A 27,198-nucleotide genomic window follows, 5' to 3' on the forward strand; every position below is an offset into this window, starting at 1 on the left:
CTTTATTCACGCAGCGTGAGGCTGAAACAAAACATGAGGTCAAAACCTCTGTACATTGTTTTACAATCAAGTACACGTCAGATGAACGGATCCTTTTGTATTCAGGTTATCACCTTACTGCTTTAAGGCGTCACAATAAAAGCATGTAAAAAATAAATGCATAGTGGAGGACAGTGAAATGATGAGTCAACTTAATTATCAATCAATTAATAGACTTCTTGACATTAAAGTAATACCCTCAATAATGGGTCATAAGGGAGACACTGCAGGCGGGTAGGGTAAGAAAATGAACAGGAAACGTGCCCAGTTGATTACTGACATTAAAAAAATGATTTGTTGCTACATGTTTCTATCAGCAAGCTGTGCATCTACATTCATACGTGTGAACAAAAAATAAACACATTAAAATCCTGCAGGGAAACCAGAAGAAAGGAGAATAGACAGAGCAAATCCTGATGAATCCCTCCAAGTGGCCCAGGTCAGTTGTACATGGTCATGTGGAGCCACTGGAACCAATCAGAGAGCAGAAAACATTTAGTTTAAACTCACCTGGTTTAATGGCAAAGAGTAATATCTACACAACCGTTCAAAAGTTATGAATCTCCTGCCACAAAGCTTGATTGACGTCTGAGAGGACGACTCTATATGTCTGAATGTCTGAACTAATCGCAGATTAAACCTCTTCAATCTAACCACTGAGTAGACTGCAGAGGGCCCAAAGAAAGACACGCCCACTCAACATTTAGAGCTCAGATGCACCGTTCATTCTTCAACAGTATTTCAAACGTAAATAAAACATTTGGTGTCTGAATTGTACAGTATTTATCTCTCCAGCAACCTGAAATGCACAATGGGTGTTCCACAAGGGTCAGTGTTAGCTCCCTTATTGTTTGGTCTATATATTAATGATCTCCCTCAACAGTGTCATGATGTGGAACTGCAAATGTATGCAGATGAGTTAGCAGCTGCCAAGCTAACAATTGCGTTGGAAGGGATCACACACTGGCTCGATCAATCATGTCTGACTCTAAATGTAAATAAGACAAAAGGGATGTTTTTTTCTAAAACCATCCTGATGCGGACATTCTTATCAACGGAGAAAGGCTAGAAATAGTCACTGATTTTAAATATCTTGGTGTGATACTAGATCAAAATTTAAGAAACATGTAAAAAAATATGGTTAAAACCATAAAATACAACCTAGCAAATGTTCGACACATCAGAAACTGTCTCTCTCCAAATGCAGCAAAGATATTTATGCATGCCATGATCCTCTCACATATGTCTGACTGCATTACGTGTTGGGGGCAGGCTGGTGAAACAGCCATAAGACCTCTCCAGTCTTTATATAAGCAAACAATAAAAATTCTGGACAAAAGGCCGTTGCACTTTCACCATTGTCGGGTACTGGAGAAGCACAATCTACTGAGCTTTAACAATTTTAGATTGTTCTCAAATTTGTGCCTGGTCTGTACTTTTAAATGGTTTGGCCCCTCCTCCACTCCGTGACTTTGTATATACTCGCTCAGCAACTTCGATTAGATCAGTGAGAATATCCTCTACAGGAGACTGTACAAGACCATTTCGCCGCACTACTTTTGGTCAATCAGCCTTCTCTGTAACAGCAACACAGCAGTGGAACAGCCTGCCTGAAGCTGTGAGGAGCTGCAGCACCATTAGCACTTTTAAAGCCAACTTAAAAAGTATTTAAAAAACTGCACAACACTGCACACACTGACCTCAATTCTTCTAGTCTTTTCTGACTTGATTTTATTGACAAACACTCATCTTTGATGTGCTATTTGTGTGTAGCGTTGTATTGGGTGTCTTGTATGTTTTTTGTGGTATATCTCTGTATTATGTCTTTTCCTTTTACTGTGTTGTTGTCTTGTCCTTGTTTGACCTGCCAAGGGACTGCATATGCAAATTTGCTTAAACTACAACCTGGTACAGTGCATCGAATGGAGACATCTATGTTTAAACTGTACATGGTCCCTTTTAAATCAATAAAATAAATAAAAAATAGTCATGACTGAAGTAAAGAAGAAAAACACCAACATAACGGCTGAATCAGAACGTTTTAACTGCAGTGTGCATCGCTTACTGTCGTGTTTGACAGCTTTAATGACCAAACTGCCAAACTGCCATGTAGATATTTAAGTCATTTTAAAAGTATGATAAATACCACAGCTGCCACCTCCATGTTTGTATTTCTTTCAATTCTCTGTTCAAAGTATCTAAAGCAGAGGAAGGAGTCTTAATGATTGGCCGTACCTGTCTGTAGCTCACAGTTATGCTTCCAATCCCCACCACGTCGTACGCTTGGAATTTGTCTGCAGAAGAGGACAGGGAATGTTTGAGAAGCGTTTGAACTAAGATGGCAAACGTTGACATGTTTTCCTGCCTGTCGTGGCAGGTGTTTGGAGAAGCTCTTCTAACGGTGTGAATGTTTCAGAACCCTCTTTCTCCGTGTCCCTCCCTTACGGGTCATGCTCTCCAGCTTCATCAGCAGGTACAGGAAGCCGGGGTAGCTGATGGTCACGTCCAGCTCCGTGTACCTCAGTCCGACCAGCTGCATTATCAGATCGTCCACCACGATGCCTGGAGCCGAGACACACGGGACAAACCAACGACGGGTCAGAATCAATCCGAGATCATTCGACAGGTGCAGTGTCGAACAAACATTAGACGTATTTAAATCCACGTGTGTGCAGGCGCTGGTGGGAGAAGTTCTGTTCAAGTGCACAGCGTACAAATACAAGTCCTGCATTCAAAAGGTTAAGTACTTAAAATAGCAAAAGTAAAGGTCTTTACAATGATACCGTATCATATACTATATGATCGGATTATTCTGACTATAACAGTGATATCAATGCTACCCTGAACTATATCTTGTTTTGGAAACTCACAGGTTTTCATCAGAAAAGTAACGAAAGATGATAAATGTGGTGGAGTGACAAATACAAGTATGAAGCAAGTCAAAATTGTATTTGAGTGCAGTAGTCCAAGTGTACTTAGTTACTCCCCTGCGCTGTGAGCATGTGTGAGGGCTTGGCACAGACAAAGGAAGAAAACAGTGTCATGTGTAGTGCTATTGCTGATATCTTGCGAATTTACTGGTCTCTTATTGAAGTAGAAGTTAAAGTTCAATTCAATTTATTTTTGTATATAAATGTATATAAATGTATTCAAAATCACAAATTACAAATTTGCCTCGGAGGGTTTTACAATCTGTACACGTGCGACATCCTCTGTCCCGGGACCCTCACATCGAAACAGGAAACACTCCCCCAAAAACCCCTTTAACAGGGAGAAAAGAGGGAGAAACCTGTGGGAGAGCAGCAGAGGAGGGATCCCTCTCCCAGGATGGACAGAAGTGCAATGATGCCGTGTGTACAGAATGAACAGCATTACAGAGTTACAACACATTCAATGCAGCAGTTCAAAAAATGTCCTTGACTAAAAGTCAGTGACCTAAAATGGATTGGTAGTGAGGTGGACAACCAGCACATCCTGTGCTCTGAAGGTACATATTCTAAATAAAGCACACAGTAAGACTGATATTGGTGTTTTTAGGTGTGTATTAATAGTTTTAGCTGCTGAAGAGGTAAAGAGAGGTGGTCTGGCTCCCCCTGCTGGTCACATACGGGTTGTTTTCTGACAGCTGCACTAGCTTTACACGTTGACTGAGAAATGCATTCAATGTGAATGAAGTAACTTCATTGGCTGTGTGTCCTCAGTCCTACCTGCTTTGCTCAGAGCGGGGGCCACCTCTTTGTACTCCAGGTGTTGTGTTTTGTTCTTGTCAAACATCAGGAAGATATCCTGAAACACACGACACCGCGTCTCATTACAGAAGAGAAGGACTTTGTCCAACTGATGAACACATGGAGCAAGTTTTATGATGGTTCTCAACAGCATTAAAAACAAAAGTGATAATCGTACCGTCCACCTCCTGATCTTGTCCCACAGACACTGGAAGTCCAGCCAGTTCAGCCGAGCGTTGCCTTGAGTCTGAAGAAAAGCCCGAGGTCAAGGACATGAAACCAGACAAATGCCACCGAGCCTCAACAGAGACTTCTCTTTCCTCTTTCTTTTGTGTTCATGTCAGTCAGACAAACGGGTGACAAATTAGACGAACATGACAGACATTCAAGAAAGAATGATTGTTTTGGAGGCTGCAGCTTGTGATGCTTTGCTTTACACACAGAGGCCTTTCTGTTATCTAGCCTGCCCTCGTTGGGATAAAAGGATGGACAAAATAACAGTGAGCGCTTTTTTGCAGAACAGCAGCTGTCACCAAGATGTTTTATCAGGTAGATAACAAATAGAAAAGTACACACATACTTTACTTTATGTATATGTTTGAAAATATTGATACCATGGCAGAGTATTCACCGATGTAGAGGAACTGTAGAGGAGTAATAGTTCACCGTCATTCTTTCTTCTGACCGCTAAAATATCATTCCTAAATGTCTTTTAATGTGAGGTTCCAGGGTTCAAGTTGATGCTCAGGCCAGACATCTTTTAAGTTTCCTCGGCGCTGACAGAAGCAAGTGTGTGTGCCTCAATTCCATAACATGTCCAAGTGTTACGCATAAATATAGTGGAACACAGTTGAAAGAAAGCACAAAAAACAAGGCTTGTTTGAGATGAACCGGCCCTCGCCTTTAAAGAACAGACAGGAAGTCACACAGAGTGTTACATCCTGTTAAATCAGATTTGTAGGCTGGTTGTAGTTTACAGACTACGTTCTGTGAGTTTATGATGGTATATATGTGGAAACGTACTTGCATCGGATTCTTTCTTTTATTCTTCATTCTTCTGCTATTAGTATGAAACTCTTATTGTTTACCATTTAGACTACATGTCATTAAACAGGAGAAATGTAACTTTGTTATGCAGCTCTCAGTCTGTGAGACTCAGTCTTATGTCTCTACTGCAGCATTTGTTAATTACCAATGGTGTGAAGTTGTTGCTGTTTACCACTTAAAAGATGTTTTTTATGTCCAATGCGGAGTGTGCTTGATAGATACAGATAGATGATGACAGATATGATACAGGTGATGGACATGATGTCACTTTTCAAGGATACGTCCATGAGGACCACCAGGCTCTTGCAGTGCTCCAGGGCCAAGTACTTCTCACTGCCGGCCAACACTGAGCACAACAGGTTAGACCGTTAGTGGAGACTTTACCATGCATGCGTCATATATTGTTCTGTTAGTCGGTCGGTTTCAGTAGAGGTGGCTGTTGGACCAACAGTGGTGAAACCAAACACCCCTGTGTTTCATAGACATGCAATAGTTCTATCAGTTTATCGCAAAAATAAAATAAAAAAGCACAGGAATGTTCTTTTGTTAAAAAGGAAGCTGTGATGCACATCCTTCTCTTCTCTTGATGTCCCATGTTTCTACAGTAGCCCAGAACGGACAAACCGAACACCATGATACATGAGAAGTTTCAGTTGGTTGCAATCTGCAACCTCACCACTAGATGGCGCCAGATCACACACACACTGGCCCCTTTAAGTACAAAAATAATTCAGGTCAATTGACTATTTAGTGTGGTGACCTACTGGAAAAAATAATCATCTTATACCCCTCATGAACATGTGTCATAATCCACAAGTGTTGTAAAAAGATCAAAAACAAAACATACGTTTTACCTACTTCTACTACTACCTGAACACACCGCAGTAAACATATATATTTCTGTATTAAATCCTGTCTACATTACAGTTTATTCATTTTATACTACTGTACACCAGTCTACCCACAGTATCATAGTTTATATTCTATTCTAATTCAACAGTATATCTATATGATATTTCATTCCTATATTGTAACATCTGCACTATTTTATGTTTTAGATTCTCTTTTTTTTTTAAGATTAAAATATACAGATTTAGTTTGAGCTGAGCAGGTGAAACTAAAGGAACTGAATGCTCCACACCAACCAGCTGTAGATGTCTGTCATGATCCCAGACGAATGCCCGCCAAACTAATATGACACTAAAAATGTGACGACTGTAGACCTTATTCTGCTTTGCTGTTCCCGTGAAAATCCTTCGCGGCTGCTTTGCAAACAGAAAACAACATTGAGTATGACGTGTAACAATCCTTAAGGGCGTTACAACTATTTACTGTTGAAAGAGAAAAGAGACAGATGACCGCCACTGACCTCCTTCCTGTATGGCCTCGGTCAGCAGCTTGTGGAGGTGCAGTGGTTTGCAAAGCCCCTTCAGATGACACAAAGCAGGAAACAGTCACGACACAAGACAAACAGGTCAGTGCAACACACACATCAGTCTTTGCAGGTTCACCTTTCAGTATTTGTATCAAACTGCTGGGAGCAGCAGAAGGGTGGGGTTTACCCATGGACTGCAGTATGAGGAGTGATAGTCGTCGTCGTGATGTCACCCCATTGATTTGTGGCCTGCGGTTTAGAAGATGCGAGTTCGGTATTTTGCCGGCATCTTGGTTTTTTTTGCAACCAGTGAACAGAAGTGACCATATTTGGACTGCGGGGAGTGACGTAGAGACATCGTGTACGTCTCTGGTAGCGGCAGCGACCTGTCAATCACTGTGTAGCCCCGCCCTAAATGATACTCCGCTTTATATTCTGGTTGACTCTAAATGGACCATCATTTACTGAATGAACATCATGCTCCATTGAATAAGACTTGAAACTAGAGATTGAGACCATGAACTCATGTTTACAATGTTTCCTGAGGGAATAAATCAAGTGAGAAGTAGGTTAAGTTTCTAATAAACTTCTATAAAATGGGACTTCTTCCTGCAATCAGAGGGGCCGCCCCCTGCTGGTCAGTAGAGAGGATGGAAGTTGAACGCACTTTCTTCAGATCTGTGCCAAGAAGCTCAGAAAACATCTTTTAAATTAAATATTGCGGTTGTCTAAACTGTGTGGGGAACAATCGGCCTTCCTCATGTGCCGCCTTGGCTTGACTCAGACGAGTCAGCCCGAGGTACGTCTTTCACTGACGACGCGCTTGTCTTGAGTCGATGACATTTAAAAGCAGCGGATGTAATACGGTAATAGAATTTTGTTCCCTATAAATTCTTCACAATAAAAGTCCCCCATTCTTTAGATAATTGGGAGATTTTAATATGAAGAAGCAAAACAAGGAAATGTTGTGAAAAGCATGTCCAGGTTGTAAAATAGAGAAGTCACTCAAATGAAAGTGATGATGACTCAGCGAAATAAAGCAGATATCTCACCTTGCTGCAGTGCTTCTTGAACAGCTGTTTGGTTGATTCAAGTGAAGGAAGAGCAGCCTGGTGAGGATATGAAAGCTGCAAGACGAAAACACAGAGCCTCAATTCAGAAACAGGACTCAAACACATGCCTCCTCTACAACTTTTGAACCACATATTGAAGTTTTTTTATGTGTATCTCCTTTAAAAATACGCTGCTCAGATAAACTAAATTCACTCTCAAGTGACAATATTTTGCACGTATCTGCTCCTGAGGTGGAAGGTTTTGTTTCTCTGAATTCCCACGTTTTAGTCTTACCTTGACACATTGTCGATGTAAAAGTTCAGAAAACTCAACGTGTGAGAAACACTAACAAAGAGGTTTGCAAACATCAATATTATTAAGTAATATTAAGAATTGAGTTTTCACAGAGATAGAGATTTTTGAAAAATACGTGTTACAGTGTTACATTCCACAAGGAGAGCCTGGATAGCTCAGACGGCAGCGCATCAGACATGAGGGTCCAGGGTTCAAGTCCCTGTTCAGGCGAGACTTGTTTTAAAACCCCAGAGACTGACAGCTATAAGAGGAAAATCAATCAGCGGCTTTAAAACAATCAGTACTAAATGGAGAACATCTTGATTGTCATATTTAATACTTCGTGGGGGATTTTTTATACTTTGTGGGGGATTTTTTGAGCTCTTGCTTTTCTTCATTTCTATTATATATGAAATCTATGCAGCTGTGTGAGTAGCTGTTATATTTTCTTTCTGTGCTGCTTACAGTAGATGTAAGACTTGGACGTGACATGGAATTGAGGCAGAACAGTGACTGTGATGTACTTACTGCTGTGCCTGACCTTCGGCGTGCATGTGTTAAAACAAGCATCATGGACTGACAGAAGCAATGCAGCTTTCTTCTCAGGAACTGCAGAACATATTATATGATTTATGTGTACTGCACATTTTTGTACTCAAGATAGAACTGCAGAGAGACTTTCCTGGTCCTGCCTTATACTAGCTTTCTAAAACTCCTGTCGCCTGAACAGGGACTTGAACCCTGGACCCTCAGATTAAAAGTCTGATGCTCTACCAACTGAGCTATCCAGGCTTCAGCAGCAATCTTTTACAGTAGCGAAAACAACGTACAACGGCTCTTCTACAGCCTACACATCTTGTGAACACACTTAAACCCCAACTGACACTGTCTCGCATAAAAGCTTCTGTGACTTTTATCTCCATCATTGCTGAATTTCGTTGGAGCCCACTCCACTCCACCAGGTGAGTATTTGTTTACTGACTGATTTGTCTCATACCTCTTTCAATGGAGGGATGTCGATTGCCGGTTTGCGGGCTAGACTGGGAGAAAAAAACCCCACATATTAAAATCATCACTCTTATGATTAAGAGCCCTCTGATGTTTCTTAATCTCAGGTCGTATCCGTGACTCACGTGGCATCGTTGCCCTGCTCCGTCAGCACCCGGAGGAGGAACGCTCCCGGCTGATTGGCTGCTTGGGTCGAAGAGACGATGATGTAGCGGCCTGGCGGGAGGGAGCCGCGGAGCACCACCTCCCGGCGCGGGGAGTACTTGTGGCTGTAGAGGACCGGTTGGAGCACTTTCAGGTCCTCTGAGGACAGGTATGTGTTCTTAGGATGGGCCTGGCGGGACAGCAAACACTTAGAACACGTGGACACACAAACCACTGTTTCTCACTGTGCAACGTCTCCCTGAACAGAGACTCGAACCCTGGACCTTCAGATTGAAAGCCTCATGCTATCCAAGCTATTATGTAGCACAACATCTTAGAGCCATTGTAGGTAAAACAAAAATGAATACGCTGCTTGGGCAGAGAAAAGTGGTACATTTACGAGATTACAGTGGTTTAGTAAGAAAGTGAAATTCTCTGAGATGAATCTGAAGTTGTTGTGTTTGTGAAGGAGCCACATCACTCATCACTCTGCGCTCAAGCCAGCAGTCACTCGCATCTCGGTGGTCAAATCAGCCGACGGCAACATTGTAATGCACCCATATACTATATGTCATGGTAAATGTATTCATATCAAATCATATCAACTTTAACTGTCAGACACAGTACAATTAAACCACAGCACCCTTGTATTAGGAGCAGCAAGCAGCTATTTAGTAAACAGCACCCAGGGAGCAGTTTGAGGGGCTGGTGCCTTGCTCAAGGGCCACCTTTGCGATGCCCAGAAAGCCAGCAGGCAACTCTCTAGCTGCCAGTCCACGCCCCATACTTGGCAAGCGCAGGGACTTGAACCAGCGTCCCTACAGTCCCCAAACCAAGTCTGCCCAACACAGTCCCAGCGAGAGCTAGCGATAAAAACGGCAAAGTTAGCGGAAGGGTACGCGTGTGACTCCGTTCCTTAACGGTAAGGTGTTAACAAAGGGTCTATACAAAATACATATATAGAAATAAGACTATTGTATGATATTCACACAAAGTATAAAACATGTTAGAGATTAAAAAGAGAATGCCACTACCACACAGACTCAGCGATGGAGGAGGGCCACAGTGTGATGTTCGGGGGAAGCAGCAGGAAGTGGAAATGCCAGCAGATTATTTATTGAGTCTGTTTTGGTTCCAGTGACGTGAGTCAGTCAGTCAGTCAGTCAGTCAGTCAGTGACGTCAGTCACGTCAGTGACGTCTGTCAGTCACGTCTGTCAGTGACGTCAGTCACGTCAGTGACGTCAGTCACGTCAGTCCGTCCGTCCGTCCGTCCGTCCGTCCGTCCGTCCGTCCGTCCGTCCGTCCGTCTGTCTGTAATACGCTGTTGTACTTATACCACCCTCCCACACTTCTCTGCAGTGGTGGAAGAAGTATTCAGATCGTTCACTCAAGTAAAAGTACCAGAACAACAATGTAAAAATACAATGGTCCTGCATTTAAAATCCTACATAAGTAAAAGAAGTATCATCAGCCAAAAAGACTTAAAGTATCCAAAGTAAAAGTACTCATTGTGCAGTAGAGTTCCCTATGAATGATTTATAAATATTATATCATTGTTAGATAACTATAATACTGGTGTGTCAATGTATAAGCAGCGTTTTACTGTTGTAGCTGCTCCTGTTCCTCTGATCTCAATATTTGTCCCATCGACAACTGAGGCATGACAAGCAGCCCTAACTACACTTTCCATTCTGTGTAAGAGGTTGCAAGTAAAAAGGTTTGGAAACCACTGATTTATTATATATCAATGTAAAGTAATTAATAAACATATGTTTTTTTAATGTAATATCTTGACGTTCAGAGTAACTGCACCTGTAAAATAATTCTGTGATCATTTAATAAATGAATAACTGTGTGTGTGTGTGTGTGTGTGTGTGTGTGTGTGTGTGTGTGTGTGTGTGTGTGTGTGTGTGTGTGTGTGTGTGTGTGTGTGTGTGTGTGTGTGTGCGTGCGTGCGTGCGTGCGTACCGGGTAAATATGCAGGGCTATAGCCAGGTTAACGCCCCTACGCCTCTGGTGTTTCTGCATCAGAGCCAAAACGAAGGAGCAGGTCTTCTTAGCTGTGCCGCTGTCCACCTCCGACAACGTGAAGTAGTACTGAGGGTTCTGCCAGAACGAACCTGGAACACACACACACACACTGTTAGTACTACACTTTGTACTGCGTCCCTCAGCCTTTAACCCTACACTGGAACGAGTACAGTAGTGTGAACTATTTCCCTCCTCCGTTTCTCACTATGACAACAGCTGATCAGCACAAATGCTTCAACTGCCTTTCCCCTTTCTACTCACTGGTTTCAGATTTATACAACATGCATGTAGGAGTAAATGTGCTGTTAAGACAAGCAAGGCCATTAACTCATACTCAGTCAGAGTCACGCTAACACTTGAATCTTAAAGTTGACATCCTGCTACTTTAACTAGAAATGTTCAACATGGTTAATTCCATCTCATTCTACGAGATCAGCGTACATCTGCCTAGAAAACAATGAACTGACCGACATTTACACAGTATCTTTATGTTGCGAATGAAACTCTTAAGTCAGGACATTGTTTTTATCTGATACTAATACGACCGTGGCTCACTATACTTTAACTTCAGCACTATTTCATGTCTTAGATTCTCACTTTTACCTGCAAGATTGTCATGGTCAGTGACTGAAGAGCAGTTACAGTGATCAAACACACTGTACCGTGGCACCACTTTGTTACCAGACCAATAAACTTGTCTCAGCATGATGAGTCTGCAACTCATCATACACAAACACACCTCAGTGGCCGGGGATTAAAAAAGGGAGGAGGGACGGTTATGACTCCAGCACTGTACACACAAGGTAAGATACCACAGACTGTACATTTACAAACAAATGCTGCTGTGCAAACAATGGCCCCAGGTCTGTTTGAACAAAAAACATTTTCGTTCTTTTATTTTGAAAAGGTTTAGAAACACTGTAAATGTGCTGGAGTTAGTTAAGATGCCGTGTGTCTTCTTACCCCCTTGCATGGAGCCTCCCGCCGAGATGCTTGGCACCCAGTTCCCATGATGCATTACGCAACACCACGGCACCACGCTGGACCCTGGTTTACTGAGATCGTTTGCCAGGTGGCACACCTCCATCGTCTCAAAGTGCTGTCGGAAGTCTGACACCGACATCCTGATGCAGAGAGAAATAGGCCAGTTATAGATGCCTTGTGATGGCCAGCAGGGGGCGACTCCTCTGGTTAAGGTAAATTATAACATTATCATGGTGTGTTCACATGTAATCTGGTAAAAGGTAGTGTTGGTGAGAAACTTGAATGAATCCAGTTGCTTGGAGATGTCACAACAAAATATAGCGATATTAGAGATGAATTATGAGCTGTTTAACTTCCTAACCCAGCTCTAAGCAGCATATAATACATCGTTAAAACTACTAAACACAGTAAAAATACAATCTTTTCTTTCCTTATCGTTTGAATTGTGTTTATTTATGAATAAAAGAATATATATACATACATAGGGATCTGTATCTGCCAATATGGATCATCAATGATCGGCAATTAGTATCAGCGGGAAAAAAAAATGGGATCAGGGATCCACAAAAGTTATATTTGCTCCCTAGTTTTATGATCCGTTGCACCACTAATATATATATCGTTCAATCTGTAATCAGCCTACTATCACCTGAAGAATATATCAAGGATTAGAGGACTTATGTCTCAACAGGATTTGGAAAAACTTGTCCACGCATTTATCTTCAGCAGACTGGACTACTGTAACGGTGTGTTTACAGGTCTCTGTAAAAAGTCCGTCAGAAAGCTGCAGCTGATTCAGAACGCTGCAGCTCGAGTCCTCACTAAGACCAGGAGGGTGGATCACATCACCCCAGTTCTGATGTCTTTGCACTGGCTTCCTGTCCAGCAAAGAATTGACTTTAAAATCCTGCTGTTGGTTTACAAAGCACTGAATGGTTTAGGGCCAAAATACATCTCTGATCTGCTGCTACCTTATGAACCATCCCGACCCCTCAGGTCGTCTGGGACCGGTCTACTTTCTGTTCCCAGAGTCAGAACTAAACATGGAGAAGCAGCGTTCAGTTTTTCTGCTCCACATATCTGGAACAAAGTCCCAGAAAGCTGCAGGTCTGCTGAGACCCTCAGCTCATTTAAATCAAGATTGAAGACCTTTCTGTTTGCTGCTGCCTTTAATTGAACCACATTCAATTCATATATTAATCAATTTCCTGCATTTCTGCATTTTACTACTGCATTTTATTTCTTACACTGTTTTTTAATGTTTTAATGAATGTTCTTAATTGTTTTTAAATCTCCTTTTCTTTTGCCTTATGTTTTGATGCTTTTAATGGTTTTATGTGAAGCACTTTGAATTACCTTGTTGTTGAAATGTGCTATACAAATAAACTTGCCTTGCCTTGCCTTGCCTTGTAAGAATACTTTAAGTAGAAAATGAAAACACTGTCCAGACTCAGTCCTTCAGATCATCAGTCACAAAGCCTCACTGCATGCTTTTTCCTTTCTTTGACAAATGACAATGAAAAGCACATGTGCGTGCGACAAGGTAGCGGATAAGCCGACTTGTTTTCCTCGTTGTTCTCGTTGCGGTTAAGCCTCGCATGTCAGAGTGTTGTTACATGTTTGCAGAAGGCGGGCGGTCGGGGTCACAGAGAGCACGCTCAGATGCACAAACTCACCAGAACTCCCCGTCCTCCCGGCTCACTCTCTCCAGCCTTTTCTGCTCCTCCACGCTCACTGTCTTCCACTCTGGACTGCACAGAGACAGAGAGACACAGGCACACCAGTAGAGAGGAGACTTTCATACATACGCCAAAACACAAACAGGTCAAATGTTACCACTCTTAGTGAAGCATGTTTATATTTTTGTCTTTTTGAGACATATTTAAGTACCATCTGTAAATACAGATAAATTAAGCTGTACATCAGTTAATATGCATAATTATTGTTGAATTTTTAAATTTGACGCCAGATTTGAGAAACTGTGACAAAGAAAGGCAGACGGAGAAAAGGTGACAAGCATGAGAAACAATATCCTTCACAGTATATGTATTTCGATACATATAATCTACAACTGTTCTCAATACGTATATAAATATTACATTACAGTTCACATTGCAGTTTACACATTTTACTGTTACTCACGAGGCTACCAGTCTATGTTTTACTTTATATGTTACTTTACATAATGTTGCATTCCTGTGTTTAGATTCTAATTAGGTTTAGTCCCACTTGGGTGATTATTTTAGTCATATTTTCAGTGGTGGTTAGAAATACTCAGATCTTTTTACTTCAGAGCACGTCTATGATTGAGGGATTGCCTCCATGCGGCTCTCAACATGGCGACAGTTGGGAGCCAACAGTGCTAATAATGAATGTTAAATAGTAAAATATAGTTAAAGCACATCCTGCATGATGTTTAAAAGTACACATCTTGCAGGATGGCGCATTTCAGAATAATATATATTAGATTACTGGATTATAGTTATTGATGCATCAAACAATTAAAACTATATATAATTAATATATATATATATATATATATATATATATATATATATATATATATATATACATATACATATATATATATATATATATGTTAGGGGTGTAACGGTATGTGTATTCGTATTGAACCGTTCGGTACGAGGCTCACGGTTCGGTAGGCATGACGAACCGAATACATTTGGAAAAAAAAAATATATACATATATATTTTTTTTAAACCTTAATTTAACCAGGTAGTCCCATTGAGATTAAAAATCTCTTTTGCGAGATGTAAGTAACAATACAAGATGTAAGTAACAATACAACATAACATTAAGGAGCAGTTTTAGTTTTTTATGCTTATGTGTTGCTAAGAAGACACCCCAGAAGATGGGTCACTCAGGTATAGTTCCATCATTGTTCAAAGTCAAAGAATAACTTTATGATGTTAGTTGTAATGAATAAATATATTTTAAAATCAAGTACATTTCTCTGGCATTTATAGTTTTCTACTGTACCGAACCGTACCGAACCGTGGCTCCACTGTATCGTACCAAACCCAACCGTGGATTTTGTGAACCGTTACACCCCTAGTAAATATATAACTTGGACTGAGACAGGCAGACAAATGCAAATGCAAATGCACACAAACAAAAAATGTCATGTGGCATAGCTTTTGAGGGGAAAAATGTGATTCCTCTTCAAATAAATCGAAAATGTGTTCCAACCCTTTCAGGTCGCTCCAGGGCCCCTCCCACTCTGTGTTGCCCCAGGGGTTGAGGAGGCGTACTAAATCCTTGCTGCCGTGTGCCGTCTTCACCTGGCGGAGGAGGACAAACAGAGAGAGCAGGCCAACATGAATGCATGTAAATCCTCCACTTCAATTCCTCTTGAGTTTAGGACTTGTAGCCTCAGTAGAAGGAGTTCCCTCTTCCTCTCTGAAGTGCACACATGAGTCTTTAAATTAAAAAAATCAGAGGGTTGTGATAAGACTTTTTTATCCAAAGCATGCGGCTACCAATATTGTTTTTATATGTAGTATAATAATAATATTTTGGACGTTATTTTGTTTAAAGTCAAGTGAGGCTCTCAAAAATAGGACCGTTAACGGGCATAGTTAATTACCTCTTCTACTGCAGTCAGAGAGTAGGCATGTCTGAACATGATCCCCAGTTCATCCTGTTTCTCCAAAGGACCCTGGAGGAAAACAAAACACACATCCACCCACCTGCTGTCAGGACAGAAGAAACGTTACACCAACCTCACGTACAGCTTCAATGGGAACATGCTCTGCTTCTGTGTTCCGGGGATTTAAACTAGACCTAACAAGTCGATCCCTCCAGCCTCCACGCCACCGCTAACCTCCTCCCCGTACCTGGCAGTTGGCACAGTTGATGAGCGCTCCTTTAGCCAGCAGGTGTCTGAGGAAGGCCGGCAGGTCTCGAGGCAGCAAGGAGATTTTCAAAATCTCAGCCACCCCGCCCGTCATATCCACCATGGCCTCGTGAGGGAAGCCCATGTCCAGAGCTCTGTAGCCACCTTTCAGCCTGGGACAAAAGACACAGCGAGGACAAAAAAACATCAGATAGATTCCAGGTGGTAAACGAACAGGGAAATAACTGGAAAAACAAGGTCTGATTGGGAATAAAAAGGCTTGTGAGAGACAGGCTTTCTCTAAGAAAACATGAATACAGGTGAACAAACAGAGTTTAATTCCTAGAAATTGGTAAATCTGTTCCAGTATTGAGGATGTACTTTCCAATATGTTTGAATTCCATCTGGTAGCATAGAGAGGGAAAAGTAGGAAGAGAAGGACTTCAGGATGTCACAAATTTAATGAATATTTTACATATTTTTTCTTGAAGTTAATTTCTGGTTATACAGTAGATAGATTCATCCATCTATTCATTCATTTAACTTTTATTTAAATCTCAAGGGAATCATTGTGGGCATGCCCTTATATTCAATGAGGTCGATGTTACAATTAAAACAGAATAAATACACACGAAAATAATTAAAAAAATAAAATCCAAAGAACATTAAAACAACAGAGCAGAGTTAAAAACAATTAGATTCAAGAGCAGGGTATTGGTGTGGTCAAACCTGTTAGAATAAACCCAGTATAATTGGAGATATTGAGAAGATGGGGATGGATGGGACATGTGTTGAGAAAAGATTGCTGATATCACAAGAACAGCCTTACATTGGACACCAGAAGGGAAAAGAAAAAGAGGCCGACCAAGAAACACACGGAGAAGAACTGTGGAGAAGGAGATGCAGAGCCTCAACCACTCATGGGGCACCATCCAGCGACTCGCCCGGGACAGACAGGAGGGGAAGACTTTTGTTGCTGCCCTACATGCCAAGAGGCATAAAGGGAAATGATGAATTGGAGATATTAAAGATATATTTAGTTTGTTCAGCAATAAATAGGGCACCGCGTTTAAAAAAATAAGGATCTAGTTTATCCTCCCCAGTTGAATTTCTCGGTGTGTAAAGGCCTTAAATTGTTGCCCTGGAGCAATGTTCAACACACTCATTGAGACTATTGAGCAAAGAGCACAGCATCATGGTGAATTTGCATCCTAAGGTCTATTCTGAGGGTGTTTCCAGAGATTCCAGAGATTTTAGAAATGAAATGTTTTTTCAAGGTGCCCGTAGGAAAAAGTGTCACAACTGACCCTTCACTAAGCCCCCACCACCCGCCTGCTACTCCGATAGGTGTGAGAGCTATAGAGCCCACACTGTCACTAACTGCACTCCCCACAGATGATCTCATTTTCTGGAAAAACGTAAAAGCTATTTCAGAGAAGCAGACAGAAAGGTCTGCAATAAGCGTTTAATGAATATATCCAGGATGTCAAAGTGATTCAGCAGTGAAAACAGGTTAAAAAGATTAAAAAGATAAAGATAGAAGCTAAAGCTACAGATCACTGCGTTAAAGTGATCCACCACATCACCTGGAGATCCAGACAGAAGACAATGAAATAAAGGCGGGTAGGTATTCATAACAGCACGTGTATACATTCAGTGTAGCTTCAGTAGCTGGCGTAGCATAGGAGTGCTAATGCAAGTTCATGATGTGCTAATGCACTCTGCTAATGTTAGCGCCACAGGTTTTTACATAGAAACAAAACTTTTTAGAAAGGTATATCTCCTTCACCATTACACAACGTCAATCCTCTGAACCAGCCTGAAGAGGAAGAACATCTGAAAAGACTGCATGCGAGTCTAGTGCGTGATAATCGTCATAGCTGGCCTGCGCTACGATTGGCCAGTCTGCGTTGGCGGGCGAGAATTAGCGATTGGTCAATTAATTGGAATGTTATTACTCTCACATTCTAATTAAGTGAAGGTTGATCTCATTTCGCATCCAAATGAGGTGATGATTTCTTCATCACACACACACACACACACACACACACACTGACTTGGCGTAGGCCTTCTCCAGTAGGGAGCTCCAGAACTCCAGTCTCTCTGGGGAGCTGAGGTAGATCAGATTGTTGTTCTGAGTCGGCAACAGGTCGTCAATCCTCACCTCCTCCCACTGACCGTACTGCCAAAACTACAGCGAGAGAGATGGGGGGGGGGGGGGGGGGGTCACAAGTGGCCTGCTTTCATCAAGTTTACAAAGGCCATAAAAATAATATTTCAACATTTTCCAAAATCTATCATGCAGATTTTCTCGATGAAAGCTACATTATTTTGTCAACAGAAGAAAAGAAAGATTAAAAAGTTCCTTTTTGTCACTGTCCTTGATTATTTGAAACCCCATGTCTGTATCACATACAACACAAGTTCCAGTGAAACGAAAATACATTTCCCCAGTTTAACCTGTGTCGCTGTGTTAATCGCTCATTTCTCTGTGGTTTGTAAGCTAAATATGTGTCAAAAATACCAGTAAAAGGGTTTTCTCTTCTGTTCAAGAGTTTCAAATGTTTGTTGACTCATCCTGCACTCAAAAAATGCATCCCTCGGGCGACTTAGAGGCGATGTGTGTTTGCATATGAGGGGGCAAACACTCTACTTTTCATTTCCAAATCAATGTGGCTTCAGTTAAATTCATTCAAGGGAAACTTTGCCGATTTCCGAACCGCCTGTGTCACTGCAGTACATGCAGATGAACGTCCGCCGGATGACGCCAAAGGACCAGCAGAGTTTTGCTGGCCACTGACATGGTGATGGAGCTAAGCCGGGCGCCGTTCAATCGGCATGTAATGTGACAGAGCAAAGTTGCCCTTTCATCGCTCCCTCGTCCTCCTGATGTAACAACAGGGGATGGAGGTGTGTGTGGAACTAACAGTCTTCTGTTGCTCCGTATCACGCTAAACTCAAAGCCAGACTACTTTTTACCGGTCCAATCCAATGCAAAGGATTCGATTTGAATCAGTTTTGTGACTGTACACTGCTGAAATACATGTTTCACAAAGAAATACGTTGAGGAGCTAAAGACGCTCAAACTTCAGCTCCACTGGGACTTTAAATGTCGGCTTCTGGAGACTGAGATTCATCCGTGCTGCACAGACAGGAGCATGTTGGGCAACGTTCAGCTATTTACCCAGAAGGAGAAGCAGCCCTTGTATCCGTCTTGGAAGCTCTGTCGCAGAGGCACGACCTTGTTGAGCAGGACGCGATGCACGGAGAGAGACGCGATGGCAGAGAGCAACCAGCAATCATCTGAAGGAAAAGAGAGGTTTGGCAGGTAGGTCAGGTTATCAGGAGGGTGCGTCATGACTGCACTTCACCACAGAGTGCCATGAACTGTTTTGTAAGTTTCCATTTTGGAGTCTCCACAATACACAGACGTCTTTTGACACAGCTGGTGCATCCTCTGTGGAACCTCAGTTTCCCATGATTCATTGTGCACGAGCTAGATTGATTCATGGTGCATGCAGGCAGAAAATATCACATGACCACTTTGTATTTATTTGGGGGACAAATGTGAATCAGAATCATCTTTATTGGCCAAGTATGTGTGCACAAACAAGGAATTTGACTCTGGTTTTGCACCTCTCTCAATGTACAGTAAATAGACGTAAGAACAGTTGACGGCAAAGCTGAACAAATAAAAGTTAAAACCAAGTTCCCACTGTGAGACTTTCAAAGTCGTCAGTTCGCTGTACTGTTCACACAACGCAGCTTGCCGTCTTGTAATCGGGACTCTTCCAGATCTTTCACTTGGAATCCCAGATGAGGTCTTCAAACTATGTTTTCTCACGAAGACACAAGCGCAAAGCTCGCGATGGTAGAGCGGGTCTTCCATCAGCGGGTTTCGATGCCCGGCTCCTCCGTGTCAAAGTCACGTATGGGAACCACGGATTAACTCAGTTAACCATCACAGTGTGAAATGAGGTTTTTCTTATCATTATCAGTAATTATCCTCCAATATTCAGTGAAATATGCGATCAGGACATCGGCATTTATTGTTTTTCTAGTCACCAATCTCTGGTAATGTTACACTGTAAACAACCAATCAGTGTTTAAATTGACACGTAGAGAGCTCGTGAACGTCAGCAGCACCGCTAACAGCAAACCAACGAAGGTTCAGTTCAGGTGCACATCGTGATGCGTTCAGGCTCTGTTCAGTGAAAACGAGAATTGGGCGAAGGTAAATTATAACGTCATCATGAAGTGTTCAAATGTAACCTCGTAAACTGTATTGTTGATGAGAAACTTGAATAAATTCTATAAATAAATAAAAATATGTTCAAATTCCTTTTGACAAGATTTGTTTTAATTTATATGAAAACAATCTTTTATTTCCTTATTTAAATTGTGTGTTTTTATGGAAAAATCTAGTAAACCAAAGTCAAAGAACAATATTTATAATCTTTGATTGTTTACAGACTTCAAGGTGGTTGGAATGATTTTTTGGACACTGGCAAAGAAAGAAATCAGCTGAATGTAGACCAGCTGCCATAATCACACAGCAAAGGGATCTGTATCTGTCAACATGGATCATCAACGATCGGCAATTAGTATCGCTGGCAAAAAAAAAAACGTGAACGTGGCCTCTAAAAGTTATATTTGCTCCCTTTTTTGTTGTGCTGATCAGATCCGTGACTCTGATCCGGGGTACGATCCGAACCGTGAGTTTTATGATCTGTTACACCACTACTAGCTGTATGTATGATGATGAACCACTGGTAGATGCATCACATGACGTGGACCAGTGAAAAGAAATCCACTACCGGATGTAAACAGTTGTAAACGTTCCTGTTTGTTCTTGTTGGCAGCCGGTACCAAATATTTATTTTATTGTCAGGACATGAAGAACATGTCTTACCCATGTCACATAAAAACTAGACAGGAACAACTCAAAAGTACTGGAGGGTAAACTCACATTACCTTTTAAAAAATACACCAATGAATATATCACCATTTGTTATGCCATTCAACGTTAAAAACGTTTCTTTTTACGTTTTTACGTGTTTCCGTGGACACGTCGTGTCTGAACAGACTGTGTTGTGTAACACCACAGCGGCCGTCTACTTACTGAGCTTTCCCTGGCGGACGTCCAGGCGCGTGGCTCCGTTTACAATGAACTGAGGCGACGAACAGAGCTCCTGGAAACAGAGAGGAGTTTGATGATTGGTTGAACAAACAAAAAAAAACAGAGGAGGAGCGGGAGGAAACCGGAGAAGAAGGGAACTGTGAAATGACAAAAAAAAAAAACAGGTTTCAGAGCGTCTGAACAGGGAGTGGCGGCTCATTAAGTTCTTAGCCCGGAGTCAGACGGGAAGATTGATACTAGTTGCATCTCTGTGCGGTGGTGCAAAGTGTTTGATTGATCATTTTTGTAGATGCACAAGTGATAATTCTAAAAAGTACCGGTATGTGATATTCTCGAGTTAACAAGAAACAGCAGCGTGAACTAGCCCCTCAGGAAAACCTTCTCACAAGACTGCGATAGTTACAGCAACAAACTTGTGTTTTGAACGCAGCCTGTCGCAGTAAGCGGGTTGACCTGAGCTGCTCTGTCATCACCGAGCCTCCACGACGACGGCACATTTGTGTGTATCCAACACCAGCCTGCATACACAACGCTTTAGGCCTGCACATGGAAGGCAAGGCAAGTTCAAGAGCGGAGGAAATGGAAAATAAACGGCCGCTTTTTATCTTTCTCTCACACCTTTCCTATCTATTGGCTGTACTATCAAATGAAGACAAAAAAAAGCCCCAAAAATAGATTTAAATATGGAAAATATTTCATTCCATTTGATTTTTATATTGCTGTAAACTGAGTTTATTTCCTCGCAGTCCTAAACTGTTTTCATTACTGATTCAACCATGTAAAGCACCTTTTGTGTTCTAGTAGTTTATTAGTTTATCTAGGAGTTCATAGTGCTCTATGAATAAAGTTTATTATTATCATTACACTCATCGTAGATTAGCTCATACATATAATAGATACTTCAGGGACACCTTTTGTGTGATGGTACTTTGTGGAGGCGACACAAACAGAAGTGACAGAGATAAATCTGTGAGTGTTCCATTATGAGCGGAGTGACTTGTGACCTATATAAACGCTGTTGAAGAGGGCGATGAGGATGTGTGCAGGACAGTATATGTGTGTGTGTGTGTGTGTGACAGTCCACAGTGCCAGTTGAACCGGATTGATGTGAATCCTGGAAACGAACATTCTGATGTCAAAAGATCAAACTACAACTCAGGCATATATGACATGATTGACAACCTGCTAGTGCTCGTCTCTGAATGTCATTTCATGTTAGGTCAGCAGATGGACTTGTGCCAAGATGTGGTAAGATTCCACAAAGAGAAGATGACACATCAAACACTCGACGAATGATGACGACTCGATTATAGACAACTTTCTTTCTAAACACGGACATATCTTTTGTTCTTGTTGAGAAATCATAGATTGAAATCTGTATTTACTGACATTTGTTCAGATTGGTCTAACGTCTTGACACACTTTAGCAGCTTTAGATTACATGAAAGATTTGACCAATGGTCAAAAACAGACTTGAAATAAAGTACATACAGAAATCCCTGTCATTACCAATGACAGGGATTTCGCTTTATTGTTTTTATAGTTTTATGGAAATAACGTGTGAGTAATTGGTTTTGGGGAAAGTGAAAGAAGTAAAGCGGGATTGATACACGCAGTGCGACAGCTCTGCAGTAAATGCGACCTTTGTGAAGCTCGTTATGGTTTTTATTTGTGTTGAGACTGAGGTTTGGATTTCCTTCTGCAAGTTTTGAGGCGTTCTTGTTGTTTTGTTCACCCCACGTACAAACATCACGGCGGGCGACGGTGGCTCAGTGGAGAGCAGGACCGTCCTTCAATCAGAGGTTCGATCCCCGGCTCTGGCTCTGGTTACTTTTCAGATGACAGTTTCCCCTCCTCTTCCTGTCCAGTGGAAACCACGTATCTCCAGATGTGTTGATGTTGAGTGTTTGTGATAAACTGAAGGATGAAGTGTTCCTTTATGTGTTGAGAAAATCCTCCTACTTCTTCATCTCAGTAAACTCTTTAAAAAGCCTCTTGGATCAGCTGGAAAATGCATCGTCACAAAGCTGAAAACAGGACTGTTGGTGTGTTTAGAGACACAAGGTTTCTTACAGGACAGAGACGCTACAAACATGATGATCTCATAGAATATGATGCATTGATGCAGAATAAACTAACCAACAGGACATAAAGGAGTTAAAATGCAACATACACATTAATGCAGCAGTGATATGAATCCAGAAACATCATATATAATAGTAAAACACTGACAGAGAACATTTAATTGCACCATCATTACTTTTACTTTCACTACTTTCAGTACATTTAGCTGATAAAACTTACATACTTTTACTTTGTACGGTTTTGAATGCAGGACTTGTAGAGGAGTATTTTCTCAGTGTGGGATCAGAAACGCAAATTCAGAGCACACATATACAGCAGCTCTTAACATGGTGAGGACTGAGCCAGCGGCTTGCAGCTAACGGTGCACTAAAAGCATGCGCTGCCTGGCCGCATATGTACCGTACACAAAGCGTGGAGAGGCTCAGATTACAACTTCATTCTCTGCTCAGGAAGACATTACTCCACTATATCTTTACAGAGATAATAGCCGTTTGTTGCTATATTAATGCTCTGAATGTTGTATAGTGAACCTTTAAGTGAAGGATCTGAGTACTTCTACCGATACCGAGTGTATTGATGGACAACACTGGGCTGACATCTTCCTTTCCCTCCCGTTGCCCTGCAGCCCTTTGTTTGTCTTTATTATACCTCCATGTGATTTGTTTGAAACGCACCCATCTGCAATTGTTCCTCTTCTCACAAATTGAACAATATCAAAAAACTGAGGTAGCTTCCCCAGTTAAGACACTGGTGCATAAAAAAACCACAGGTTTACATTCGGAACAAACTTCAACTGGTATTCATAAATGTCATGGCAGGTCTGCCTCCTGACATGACACGATCCCGGTGTGACTCACTGACAGTAAAAGTGATTTTATGAGGCCGTTACGTCAGTTTTCTCGGAGCTCTAGCACTCTGCATTTACCCACAGTATTTCACTTTATAAAAGCCTGCTATTAAACTTGCTGCAACATTCATAAACAAGGCATAACGTGTGTGTGTTTGTATACCTCTGAGGGATCGACTACAGTGTTGGTGTTATATTGCTTTAAGGCTTAATAGTGAGCCTCAAGTTCATTAGGAGTGATCACTACAGTACAGAGTTATACTGTAAATGCGAGTGTATTAGGACTTTATATGAGGATGTTTTCATCCTGCGTGGTTTGTTCCTTATAGTAACTTAAACCATGAGATGCTAGTTTTTTGCTTTGGTGCTTTATGGTATATTGCACATAGAGTTTCTCCCTATAGAATCAAAAATGATAAAGAATACCATGTATTTGTAAAAAGGAAGCCTCCACTCGACAAAATAAAGTATGACTTTAAGCTTTCAGTTTTGTCAGTCAATATTAAAGGTGTAGAAGTACAAAGTAGCATAAAATGGAAATGCTCAAGTAAAGTTCAAGAACCGCAGAATTATGCTTAAAGGCGCAGTGCTTCGGATTTGAGGGCATCAAGCAGTGTGAACATAGACTGTAGATAAGAAGTGGACATAGTCATCGTAACGTCACTCAGTTGATTTGTGGACTAATGTTATGAAACCTCGAGTTTGGCAATTTCGCCATCGCCATCTTGGAATACAGCCTTTACTCTATGTGGAATGGGGAGGAGTGATATAGAGGCGCCGTATTCGGCTCTGGTAGTGGTAGCGACTTGTCAATCACAGTAAGCCCGCCCTAAAGCATACTCTGCTTTATGGTCTGTTTGACTCTAAATGGACCATCATCTACTACATGAACATCATGCTGTATTGAAGAAGACTTGAAACTAGAGATTGAGACCATAAACTTATGTTTACAATGTTTACTGAGGGAATAAATCAAGAGAGAAGTAGAGTAATTCTCTCATAGACGTCCATGCAATCGGACCGGAGGCTCCCCTGCTGGTCAGTAGAGAGAATGCAAGTTTTAAGACACTTCCGCATTGGCTTCACCAGAGGTTGCCTCCTGGGTTAAAGGGACAACATGAAATTGATGGCCAGACTCCCCCCTGTCTCCCCCCGCCCCTCCTCCCAAGATTCAAGCTCACGATCGGTTGCCAGGTTGAGGACACTGAACTGAACAAGCAACGGACTAGCTCAACATAATACTTTGAAAATGACAAGCAACAACAAGTCCTACACCAAGTTGATCAGACAATGTATACGTTTGCAAATTATAAAGCAGCCAATGTGGATTTTTTATAACTCTGTCAATGTTAGCTAAATGCATGGCTGCCTATGTTTACAGTGGCCTAAGCTAAGACTGTCATCCCAAATAAACCTTTCTAAAAAAGGGTTGATAGTTTCTATTCGATAAGACAGATAAACAGCTAGGATGGGCGTGAGCAACGTTACTCGAGTACTCGATGTGGATTTGTTCAACAGAACGTTATAGAGTGATCACATTCCTAAATTCAGTCAATTTCAGAGGTATATTTCTGTCCCGCTGGTTGTTGCTGAGGTAGTCTCACTGAGTCATTTTCTCATAGACTTCTATACAATCGGACTTATTTTTGCAACCAAAGGAGTCGCCCCCTGCTGGTCAGTAGAGAGAATGCAACTTTTAAGACACTTCTGCATTGGCTTCACTCGGCAGAACTGGAAGTTGCCGCCTGCTGTAAAGCCAGGGTTTGGTTAGTAACTTAAAAATATAGCAAAGCAAAATATATGCTTTTCCTGCTCGTCCTCTCCGCCTGTGTGCTCTCTGCTCGTGCTCTCTGTCTGTGTGCACGACACTCTGAGAACGCGCAGCTTGGGGGGCCTGATCGTTTTGGCCCAAAAGAGACGGGTCTATGAAGCAGTTTAGCCAACTGCTGATTCAAGATATAAATGAGTGACATACAATTTAGCCAATCAGCGCCCTCAAATAGATTCAGCTGTGGGCCAGAACGATCAGGCCCCCCTCGCTGCGCGTTCTCGTCAGGAGAAGTCTCTACAGGCGAGCACTCCTCCTCCAAGACCCGTTTGAGAGGAGAACTTTGGCGGAGATTCTGCAGCCAAAGAGCTGATATCAGATCAGCCTGACCTCACAATCAGACAGCAGACTCGCGGGAAAGGGAAGCAGTACATGAAGCTTCTGTACTAGCTGTACACCAGACAGGTTTGGCTAGCTGGATGACGTCATGCTAATCATTTATTTAGCTTTTTAAAACAACGGGGACAGATCCAGCACGGACAGTTACGGGAGTGAGGGATGAGGAGGTAAGGAAACATGAGAACACCAGGGTAGGGAGTGAGGGATGAGGAGGTAAGGAAACATGAGAACACCAGGGTAGGGAGTGAGGGATGAGGAGGTAAGGAAACATGAGAACACCAGGGTAGGGAGTGAGGGATGAGGAGGTAAGGAAACATGAGAACACCAGGGTAGGGAGTGAGGGATGAGGAGGTAAGGAAACATGAGAACACCAGGGTAGGGAGTGAGGGATGAGGAGGTAAGGAAACATGAGAACACCAGGACACACATGAGAACTCTGTCAAGCTACATATTAGACAAAGTGAACATCTTTTCTTCTACATAGTTGTCCTCAGTCTCATCTGCTTAACTTGGTCATGGAGGCATCAACATGTAATAGAGATGTTAAATTAACAGTGAAAACTCATCATAGCTTAATTTAACATCAGTATTCATAATTACACTTCATGTTTACTTCTCCTGATCTTTACCTCCTATAACAAGGTCCATAGGGGCATCTCAATAAATTAACATGTTATATTATATTATATAAGTGTTATTTACTGATTGTTTTCATGTTGGAATACATGTTAAATATTTAACTGCCAAGTAATAATTCTGATACCAGTGGCGGCTGGTGGAACATGTTCTAGGTAGGGCCATCTTATCAATTTCAGCAAATTGATAAGATGGCCCTACCTAGAACATGTTCCACCAGCCGCCACTGGTATCAGAATCTGTAATATTTAATACAACATTTTTTTTTGAACCTGCAAAGGAACTAAAGGGATCAAAAAATATATAGTTCAGTAAAAACTACAATATTTGCCTCCAAAATATAGGCCTAGTGGAAAGTAGAAATAGTCAAGTAAAGTACAAAAAGCTGCACAGAAGTACATGTACTTGATACATTGCACCACAGCAGAAGAGGTACAGAAGGTTCAGCCTCCATCTCCGTCTTTACCTTTGGTCGTTTCCACTTGACCCCGGCCTGCATCTCCAGCTTTCCCAGCGGGAAGTTGTAGTCCACGAACAGCCCGTCCCGGGCGATCGTGTTCGCGTCCTCGCTCTCCGGGGGCGCGAGCCCGTTCGTCATGAGGTCCGACAGCCAGCTGCGGGACTGAGAGCCGAGCAGCTCGTCGGAGCAGACCGAGTCCGCGTCGTCGTCCAGCGGAGGGAGGGAGCCTTCGGACGACACACTCAGCGACTTCTTCATGTCGGAAAAGCAGACACGCGCTCTCTGAAACGGAGCTTTCGACT

At 41.9% G+C, this 27,198-nt stretch overlaps 1 protein-coding gene across 1 annotated transcript; it reads right to left on the reverse strand.

Annotated features, from left to right (window-relative positions):
* LOC306779441 (calpain-9) lies at positions 1-27,198 on the reverse strand. The gene is made up of 20 exons (XM_079271362.1): positions 26,903-27,198; positions 20,684-20,753; positions 18,746-18,864; positions 17,619-17,752; positions 15,563-15,734; positions 15,313-15,384; positions 14,916-15,007; positions 13,381-13,455; positions 11,684-11,844; positions 10,658-10,809; positions 8,670-8,878; positions 8,534-8,576; positions 7,242-7,316; positions 6,184-6,241; positions 5,096-5,160; positions 3,946-4,014; positions 3,747-3,825; positions 2,485-2,601; positions 2,275-2,333; positions 1-506 (listed from the first exon to the last, which is right to left on the reverse strand). Exons 1-20 carry the CDS (start codon positions 27,152-27,154, stop codon positions 480-482), a joined length of 2,100 nt encoding a protein of 699 aa, XP_079127488.1. The 5' UTR covers positions 27,155-27,198; the 3' UTR covers positions 1-479.

This window comes from Melanostigma gelatinosum, assembly GCF_949748355.1.
Source record: "Melanostigma gelatinosum genome assembly, chromosome: 7".
Taxonomy (NCBI): Eukaryota; Metazoa; Chordata; class Actinopteri; order Perciformes; family Zoarcidae; genus Melanostigma; species Melanostigma gelatinosum.